The sequence below is a fragment of the Pseudonaja textilis genome, chromosome 4 (assembly GCF_049901715.1).
Source record: "Pseudonaja textilis isolate UNSWEBS1 chromosome 4, rPseTex1.2, whole genome shotgun sequence".
NCBI lineage: Eukaryota > Metazoa > Chordata > Lepidosauria > Squamata > Elapidae > Pseudonaja > Pseudonaja textilis.
This window is the reverse complement of record NC_141993.1, coordinates 56,099,510-56,110,113: the sequence shown is the minus strand read 5'-3', so window position 1 is coordinate 56,110,113 and position 10,604 is coordinate 56,099,510. Positions and strand designations below refer to the sequence as shown.

At 40.9% G+C, this 10,604-nt stretch overlaps 1 protein-coding gene across 2 annotated transcripts in view; it reads right to left on the bottom strand.

Annotated features, from left to right (window-relative positions):
• Window positions 1–5,141: 5,141 nt before the first annotated feature.
• Window positions 5,142–10,604, bottom strand: part of KY (kyphoscoliosis peptidase) — a 48,533-nt gene continuing 43,070 nt past the window's right edge. For both annotated transcript variants that reach the window (XM_087933110.1, XM_087933111.1), the window contains exon 11: window positions 5,142–6,624. In XM_087933110.1, the coding sequence (XP_087789236.1) occupies window positions 5,732–6,624 (893 nt within the window). In that variant the 3' untranslated portion in view covers window positions 5,142–5,731. The remainder of the gene's footprint in view (window positions 6,625–10,604) is intronic.

Below are 10,604 nucleotides of genomic sequence, written 5' to 3'. Positions count from 1 at the left end.
GCAATGCACTGTGCTTGTGCACACTTTTACATCACATGTTTCACCCCAAATTCTTGTAATCTGAGGTGAGGTGAACTTCCTGTCAGCCATCGAAATGTGTTGCAGAGCCCGATCTTGCCGGTTTGTCGACTTTCTTGGTCTTCCAGAGCGGAGGCTGTCATCAACTGAACCAGTTATTTGGTATTTTTCAACCACTTTGCTCACTGTGGTGCGATGGCACTTCATTCTCTTGGCTATTTTTGTATAGGAGTAACCCGCTTCATGAAGCACAATGATGCGATACAGCTACTCAGTACTGGTGAAAGCAAAGGCCTTCATCCTTGCCCGCAACCAGAGCACATAAACTCACTCATAATCTTAAAAAGACTTCGGTTATCTTAATAAAAATTATGCATCTCTATCCGACTACAGAAATTTGCATCAAAGTCCTAATTTTGCATTGTTTTTATGAGTGAAAAGTTGATTAAACATGTAAATACAGCTTAAAACTGAAAGCATGCAGGACTTTTTCACACAGCTGTATATTTAATAAGTTGGGGAAAGCACTACTTCTAAAGAATATTATTTTACAGTGGAAAAATAGCATATGGATTTTCTGTCATAAATTAAAGAGAGCTATTTGCTCATTACATATAAATTTGCTTTTTAATTAACTAGACAACCCTGTTGGGTCATTGTTTTAAAGATATTTCCTTACCTAAACTGAGAAACAGAATGACTACAGGTGGGAAAAAACTAGTAGGAATAGGAGTGACCAGCAACTTCCTGCTGACTTCTCCATTGAGTTTCCTTACGGAAATCTGGCAGGGAGCATCAGAAATGTCCCCTTGTCTTCTCAGCAGACAGGTAAGTGGCTGCTGCTGGGATTGTAGGAGTGATGGAGAAACTCACGGAACATTGAAAATGGAGATCTTGTGACCACAGTAGCAGCAGTGCAATGGCCATCAGGAGCACTGGGAGCAGTCATGACTTCCCCAGATTTCATTCCCTATGGAACCAGGGGTCCTGAATTTTGGCACATTCTGTAAGCAAGCCCATTTGAGGTACATTGATTCAAAATTTCTTGCCCTATGATGCAACATTTCACCTATTTGTCATAGCAAGTGTGTGTATGTGTGTGTGTATGCACACACAAACACTGCTGATTCAACTGCTTAGGGCTGTAAAGCACTATGAAGCGGTATATAAGTCTAAATGCTGTGGCTACTGTTATATACAATATGTGTGTGTGTGTGTGTGTGTGTGTAGAGAATGCACAGATACCTAAATTGAAACAAAATAGTGCATTGGGATCATCTATTCCCCTCTATAGTGCAAATAATTTAAAGCTAAAACCTGATTTATTTAATCCCAAATTTATCCCAAAGGATAAATTCTTTGTGCCTTTGTTTTTTGTGTATACTGTATGTGTGCCTTCAAATCAATATTGACTCTTGGCAACTACTGCCTGCAATCTTTTTTTTTGGAAGTGGTTTGCAATAGCTGCCTTCCTATCGCAAAGATTAAATGACTGGCCCATTTCGCTGGTTTTACGCCCAAGGCAGGCTTAGAACTCACAGCTTTCTAGTTTCTAGCCCTGTACCTTTAACCACTGCATTAAATTGGGTATCATGCATTTGCTATTACATGTATTTTCCAGGAATTAAGCAGCTAGTTTTTATGTTCTTGAAAAGCACTTGTTTTCAAGTTGTTTCTCAGAAAAGTAGTTGTCACAGTAGTGATATCAAGTACCTGAAACAGTTTTAATTTTGGCCAGAAGTCTGTCTCAAATGATTAGTAGCTAAAAATTAAAAGACTCTGCTAATAGATTAGAATTCTTGATGTTATGTCATAATTTATGGCAAATTGTGGATATGGTTGCTTAAATATATGTAAAACAGCTTGTAGCTTATGCATTATAGCATCAAACTGTTGGATTTGAGTGGGTGATGACTATAACAACACTTGGATGTGGAAAAAGATGTATCTTGAATAACTGATGTAGACATGTGAACTATTATCTGTCACTACTGGGACAGAGAATGAGAACGTTGAATGCTTCTTTGGAATAATCAGATGGTGTTAACAATTTATAATTAATAGAGTTGGAGGGGAGTTTCATCTTCAAACCTGGACATTTAATAACTACAAAGTTTTTTTATTTTGCTTGAGCCTGGTATGCATATTACATATTAAAATATTTTGGAAATGAAGTTATACATTAATAATGTAATTGGTAATTAAAGCTATAAGTTCATAGAATGTGTAATGAACATACTTGTTTAGTAATACACCCACTCATCAAATAAAAGGATAAGGCATCCAACAGCTGGGCTCACTACGGTATTAAAATCCTTAGGGTAGTCCTACACTAGGGTTTTTGTGCTTTTTAAAATTTGAAAGTAGATGAATGAGTTACTTGCGCTTTCAATATTAATACAAGTCCTCCTTATTTACTGCCATTCATAACTGAGTGGTCACTGAACAAGAGGTTATAACCCAAGGACCATTTGTAGCAACCTCAGCAACATAGGAATGGAAACAGATAAATATTTTCTACTTCCACACTTGACTCCTCAAAACAAGTCCCAAATTGACTCTCTCCAGCAGTAAATGTTAGGTGATCTTTCTGCTGAAAATCATAATATAATATTGAGCCAATTTTTTTTATTTGGATTCCAAATACCCAGAAGAGATTGGAATATATTCTCTGGGTATTGCAATGCAATATATTGAGCAAAATGGGTGGAGGGGGAGTAGGGGAACTAAAGAAATTATGGAGAATCTGGAATACCTAGCAGGTTTTTTTCACTTGAGTTCCCTTTTGTTCTAGAATAATCTGTATTTAACAGAATAAGAGTTGGCAGGGACCTTGGAGGTCTTCTAGTCCAACCCCTTGCTCAGGCAAGAAACCATTTTACCATTTCAGACAAAGGCTTGTCCAGGCTCTTCTTAAAAACCTCCAGTTTTAGAGCACCCAAGCTTCTGGAGGCAAATAGTTTTGCTGATTAATTGTTCTAACTGTCAGAAAATTTCTCCTTAGTTCTAGATTGATTCTCTCCTTGATAGGTTTACATCAATTGCTTCTTGGCCTACTTTTATTTATGTAACAGTTAGAACTTGTTTTCAATCCTACATTGGCAAATAACAGTATTTGCAGTTTTCTCTCAAGACATGCATAAAAGAAATAAAGAAAAGCATACGTAATAGTCATTCTTGCTGTTTAAAGATGTTTCATGCATTACAACTGATTTGAGTATATTGTCAGAATTAGAATAGGAGATAACCTTGGGCCCCACACAACCCAGCCCTTTTCTTCTTTTCAGTCCAGTGGAATTTTGGCAAGAAGTGATATAAAGATGGCTAGGCATGGCTAACAGCCATTTTATGCGATAGTTAAGAAAATGGGAGACTATGTTCAAGTTACAACCTAGGCACAAGGTTAGCTGGATGACCCTGGATCAGTCTCTCACACACATACTCAGTCCTAGGAACCAGGTAATGGCAAACCATTTCTAAAATCTTGCCAAGAAAACTAGAGACATGCTTAAGCAATTGCCAAGAATCAAGACTTGTTTCAGAGGCATACAAACACACATTGACAGGATATGATGAGGCTATAGAAGAAACAAAGATTCAGAAAATATTCCTTGTGAACCCTAATGATAGAAGAATTGAACAGTGGGTCATGTGACTCAGTAGCTCATAAACAACCTTTTCTGTGCTGCTTCTTTCATAGGATAAAAAAATAAGAGTGGTCAGCAGTGTTAATGGAGATGGAAAGAATTCAGGAATTCTTTATATGCTTTCCCTACTTCGTTTATACAAGAAAATCACTGGCAAAGAGCCAAAATCTTTAAAATGAATCTCTCCGGAATTATTTTCTGCAGGAACTTTTTGAAATATTTTTTTAAACTAAGACTTTGACAAATGAATGTTGCTTACCTTGAATACTCTCATTCTCATCTAATGAGTTTCAAATTATATTTGTTGTTTTCTACATATTACATATTTATTCCTCTTCAAAGTTAGGTTGCTGTGCTATTTCCCTGTGATTATGCACCAAGCATTATAGTTTTAAAAAAACCCCATTCCTGACTGGTGTATTCCAAATGCGTTTTAAGATAAGTCCCAGAATTTCTACATAGCACAAATTCTTTGCTTTTCAAATTGTTCAAAATGAAGGAAGAATGTCAGGTCAGGAAATCCTTGTTAAATTAGTGAGAACCGGTTTGAAAACAAATGATGATATTTTTCCATGGCAATGATTATCTGGCCTTTCCCTGTGAATCTGTAGAACGTGAACTACAAATGGGTCTACTGGCTTTCATCACTTGAAATATGTCTCTTTAAATACTTTAATGTCTGTTAATGATGCTTAAGTTGCAAAGAATGAAAAATATTTATTTGACAAGAGGATTTTGTGTGAATCTACAGTTCTGCACAACTATGATAAAACAGAGAAAGATAAGTAGCATTTGTAAAATAAATTGCTAATATTTTCTGGGTGAGACAAGGGACCTATACAGTTCTCTTATATATGAAACATATAATCAAAAATTAATTAATGATACAAATTTGCAACATTCCAGGATAATTTTAAATAAGCTTCCGCACCATATTTCATTAGAGAAGTTATTTTTTTAAAAAAAAATCTGCAAAATGTGGCTAGTTTAAAATACAATGGATTGAATAATTTGTAACATTCATTTATTTTTGATTCAGCAAAACCATAGATTAAAAAGAATTTCTATATAAAGAAAGCACTAGTTTCAGTAATAACTTTTTGTATTTAGTTATGTAGTAATCTAGTTCAGAGTTCCCCAGCTGTTCAGGCTTTGCGGACTGGGGAGGATGAGAACGGATGGTTTGTGTGAGTGGCTGAAAAGCGCACTTGTGCGTGCGCAGCTCCATTAAAATGAGCAGCGTGCATGCACGCCTGCCACTGCTCGTACACTTGAGAATGCACACATACATTTCCATAGCCCATTTTCAGTCCCCTCATGGCCCACAGGCTGGGGACTCCTGATCTAGTTTGTCTTATGTTATCCTGAAGTACTTCAGCGTGTAGTTCAGGAAGGAGCATTTCCCAAAGTAAATTTTTTATTTATTTAAATTACATAGAGATAAGAGATTCTTATTAAAAACATTCACTAGGTGAGTAAAAATGAGCATTTAATTGCATTTAAGGTCTAGTATAAAACTTTTCAGTATTTTATATTTGTAAGACAATGAAGTACACAAGAAAGCTTACATTATACTCTTGTAAAAGCATATTTCTTCATGTTTCATCCAAGTCTTGCCACTTTTGTATTGACAGTAAAAATATGTCTTTTTTTGGTCCAACATCAATTCCACAGCCCTCTTTTATTATATGTGAAAATGTTGAACATATCCTTTCCGAATCAGTGGTCACATCTCAAAATTATGGCAAGAAGGGTGAGAAGATATGTATAATTGCTTTTTTATATGCTGGGTACCTACATAATTTTGTAATGTTGAAATTATTTATGGAAAGGTTTTGCTTGGTTTTTAATGAGTAAGTTACATTTTGTATAAACCTCATGCATCATATAACATCAGTGAAAAGTCTCAAGGGATGGGGGTGGATCAAGTTAAATTATTTTGCTGCTGCTATAGTAGCATGAGTATTGTCATCCAACAGCATAAAATAAATTATTCAGAGTGAAATGGATTGTAGTTAGATCATATATTGTGCATGTGGGCAGATGGGAAAAGTTCAAGTGGCCTATTACTGTGATTCTACTTCATATTTCAAAATATATGAGTAGTTGTGGTTTGTATTCTCCAACACCATCACATATATCTCTCTGCATCCAGAAGTACTACAGGATCCCTCCCAGTAGCCATCTTTACTAAGAGACAAGGGACATTCTTTTTCACATTTAACAAATGCTTTGGCAATGCTGTGAAGTTTAAGTTTGAACTTAATGTTGCAGTTGGCTGGTAGAAATGCAGACAGAGGTTCCACTAATTCATAGTCTTCTGCCCAGTTACTATACATCAGGGGGAACATTGGCCATTTGACCTTAGTGTTTGGACAACATATAAGGTAATTAAAGATATAGTCATAGTTACCAGGATCTGACTTTTTTTTAGCAAAAATGCAGAAAGCAAAATTCCCAGCATGTGGAAGATGGATCTTAAAGTTTATTTGATTTCCTTGTCGTTGTTGTAAGATATGTCGTGTTCTTACATCTTTACTAGGGCTTATGCTGTCTGAACGCAATGAGGGTAAAATGTCCAAGTCTTTACCGAGGATGAAGCTGAGGTTACAACAGCCATCATTAGTATGAATAACTGGATCTTTTTGTGAAGGTCTGAGGATCCCCTGTTTCTTTGTGAACCAGTTGGGCCCAACTGGTTGATTGAGTTCCTTTGGGAAGCAAACATTAGTGTCTATAGAACTGCACTCAATGATGTATTCTAGGATGAAGTCATAGCTTCCTTCAGGCGATTTGGCAAAGATTTGGAGTTCATGAGTCCCCATCTGCTGTGGGTATAGTTCTAGTTTCATCCCATTCTTCTTCAAAGTCATCAGGCTGTATTCTTTTGCCCTTTTCAGTTCAGTCATGAACAGCATTGGAGAAGAGCCCTCCACTACTATTGTGACTTTTCCATTTACTGTAACATGCAAATAAAGAAAGTTGGTTAGAATATGTCTTATTATTGAGAAATGCAAATCAATCAAAAAGCTTGTAGAGAGTGATCTGAACTCAGCTTTGCTGTCAGTCACTTTGGCAATGAAAAGGAGTATATTGTAGTTGAATACTGTGGCTAGAAATTGTTCAAAACCTCTGTCATATCCAAACTCAGAATAAAACAGCAACAGGATTGAAGTTAGGGAGATTTCAGTTTGGGGACTGGTTTGTTTTTATTTTATTACTAGCATAATACAGTAGAACTGCTCACCATTCTGAAGCAAGATAAAAGCAAATATGGCTTTTCTTCATTGTGGTGGAGATAGCATTCAGGCTTGGGTGATCAGTCTCTGCCTGTGATTGGACTGAGTCTGTCAAAACTTTGATGATACTCCCTCTGCTGCTAGGGACCTCCCCAGAAATTGACTCAGTCAGCTTGTTGGACGACGTGTTAATTTCTTTTCCTAGCAAATTTAACAATCCTTTCAAATTGATTGGAAAAATAGGAATAAAAACACCAATCCTGAATTCTATTGCAAGCCGGAACCAGTCTACCACTTTGACAGCTGTCAGACTACAATATGGCTGGGGCTCTGCCCCGGTCGTTGGACTTCGGATCGGCTGAGGGCTGATCTACAAGGTACTAAGGTTCTGGTTGCGGGAGGAGTTTGAATACCATCGTCACCTCCTTCCTGCACTTTGGCTTGGGAGGCTCCCAGCAGTTTCGGCCGTTGGAGACGCTGAGATTAACCGTGGTAGCCTTTAAAGGGGCAGAAGACCTGCAGTGAAGAGTACATTTAGTGAGAGTAGGTTTAGGAAAGTGGAAGGCTGCAGAGTGATCGGGGTGACTCCAGAGTAAGATCGTTGGAGTCAGAGATGGCAGAATCACAAAAGGCTAGCCGCAATGTCAGGAGAGGGGAGGGGGCGGCTCGACAGCTATCACTCTCTCTAAGCCCAGCAGCCCCAGAACAGATGGCTTCATTTTACAGCTCCAAGCCAAAGGACAAGGCTGCAGGAGCTCAAAAGGACTCCAAGGCAGAAGAGAGGGATGAGCGCCACAGAGACAAGGCCCTGGATAAAGTGTGGGCTCAAGGGGAAGAGCAAAATGATAAGGAAATGGCGCCCTGCACAATTTCCCGCCCAAATGAGGAACGGCTATTATCGAGAGGAGAGAGGCAACTGCAAACTGACAGGACTGCAGTAGCAGAAGCGGCCATAGGGGGAGCTGAAGAGCAGGAATCTATTGAGGCTTCTGAGATCAGACATTTCTTCTCTGTCTGCCCAGCAACAGAGCAACTGACAGTTACTGATCAGAGGCACAGAATGGCTCCAGAAGCAACCTTTACTCCCATGTCGGTTGGGATCAGACCAGTTAGGGCACAGGAATCTGAGTTCCAGGTTAATATGCAGGCTATGTTAAATGAGGCAGTGAGGCAAGGAGCGTCAGCTGTCTTGAGACAGACCAGAGGTTCTCCCTCAGAGGTTTCTGCTTCTTCATCCAGATGCAGGAGGAGACACAGGTCTCATTATGATGATGATCTTTCCCTGCATACAGAATCAGGTGCGTATATTCTGGCTGTAAGCTCCCACTCCATCACATCTGACAGTGGCCAGCTGGTGGCCAGATACTATTCCGATGATGAGGGCCTCAACAAGGCTGACCAAGGCTCTATCCTTGGCTTGTTCCAACCTGCCATTTTTAGATCTCTCCTCTTTAAGGCCAAAAAGGCCACAGGGCAAGGCTTAGTCCCTGAATTGCAGGAGCCTGCAGACCCCTCTGAAGACCCCAATGACCCACTGTTTTCTGAGAAAACAGTCACAGCAGATGTCATCCCTGTGCCAAAGATGTTCACCACAGTCATCCAAAACAGTGGTCGTCCCTCGGGTCCGGTCCAAGCCCTTTCTCCCTAGACAAGAAATTGTTTAATGTAGGAGGCGATCTTTCCAAGGGCCTGGAAGTGCCTGATGTCGATGCCCCAGTTGCGGTCCTGCAAGCCAACACAGACATCTCTGGGGAGCCTGAGGACTCACTGAAGGCTGAGGACAAGAAGACTGAGCAAAAATGGCAAAGAACACACCTGTCAGCAGCATAGGCAGTGAAAGTTTCCACAGCCGCATCTTTCTTCAACAGGGCCTCTCTCATCTGGCCCCAGGAGCTACAGGAGAGAATGCCACTGGACGATGTCAGATCACACCTGTATGTGAACAAACTTGGCAGCAGTAGAGTTTTCAGCTGATGCCACACTGAGTGCTACCAGATTTGCGTCCAGGGCAATAGGGGGAACAGTGACCTCTTGTTGCTTGCTCTGGCTAAAGCAATGGCAGGCTGATATGAGGCACAAGTGGAGATTGGCCACGGCCCCATTTAAAGGGGATAAATTGTTTGGAGAGGCTCTGGACAAGGTCCTAGTGGACTCCAAGGACAAAGGGAAGGTTTTGCCATCCAAGTCCAGAAAAAGTGATTATAGACCAACTCCCTATGCCAGACACTCCTATTATAGGACTCCCGAAACAGGAGGGGGATTCCCCAGACCCCAGAGGTCTTTCGCCTCCAGGCAGGAACAAACCCAGGACAGCACAGGTAGAAATCGTCCTTTTAACAATAAGCAGCCCTTTTGAGGGGCTGGGAGTCGTCCCGACGCCCCAGATAAAAAGGGACACCAACCCTCCCATTGGGGCACATCTGGCCTTGTTTGCCAGGCGTTGGGAGGGAGTAACCACTGACACCTGGGTCCTGGAGACAGTCCACTCTGGACTATCTATAGAAGTCCTCTCTAGGCCCCCAAGGTTTTTCATTTGTTGCCCTATCTCTAGGAATGCAAAGAGAAGGACCCTTATGGAAACAGCTATTCAGCACCTGCTGGAGATTCAGGCTATTCAGCCGATGCCTGAGGGTCAACAAGGCGTGGGATTCTATTCCATATTGCTTGTAATCCCAAAAGCCTCGGGGGGATGGAGGAAATTCTGGATTTGAAGCGCCTTAACTGCTGGGTGAAATACAGGTGGTTCAAGATGCATTTATTCCAGTACATCCTGGAGGGAGTTAGGGAGGGGGACTTCCTTACCTCAATTGATTTAACGGAGCCCTATCTCCATGTCCCTATTATCTCTGCTCATTGACAATTCCTCAGGTTCTGCTACAATGGGAGGCACTACCAATACAGGGCCTTGCCCTTTGGACTTTCCTCAGCCCCCAGGTCATTCACTAAGCTGTTGGCAGCCCACCTTAGGGCTATACCAGTTAGGGTCCAGTGTTATCTCAATGACATACTGGTCCAGTCATCTTCCCCATCTAGAGCTGTAGAGGATTTAGAGATCACCATTCAGGTGCTCCAAGATCATGGCTTCTCTGTCAATGAGGCCAAAAGCCACTACACTCCCACCAATACCTTACTCCATCTGGCAGCTGTTATAGATACTAATTCCTGCAAGGTGCCCTTATCCCAAGAACATCAGGGGAATATCAGGGAGTTAATTGGACAAGTGAAATCTAAACCTAGGGTATCCCTGGCTATGTTTCTAAGCTCCTGGGGAAAATGATATCATGCCTTAATATAGTGCCCTGGGCTAGACTGCATGCCAGGTCACTCCAATGGTTCCTTCTACCTTATTAGAAGACAGGTAGGAGTTGTTCCCTCTTACAGGTCAGATTAACTCCATTGGTCCTTAAGTCTTTAAGATGGTGGTCATCTGAGGCGCTTTCTATGGGACTCCTATTCAAGGAACCGAACAGGTTAGTGCTGACCACAGATGCCAGTCTTCATGGCTGGGGTGCCCACATTCAATCCAGGGTACTCCAAGAACAATAGTCCCAGGCAGATTTGGACCATAATATTAATTGGATAGAGCTTTGAGCGGTCCATTTGGCTCGGAGACAATTAGAGGACGTGGTCTCAGGTAAGGACATCCTAATCTTGACTGACAATGTGTCAACCAAGGCACACATTAACTGCCAAGGTGGGA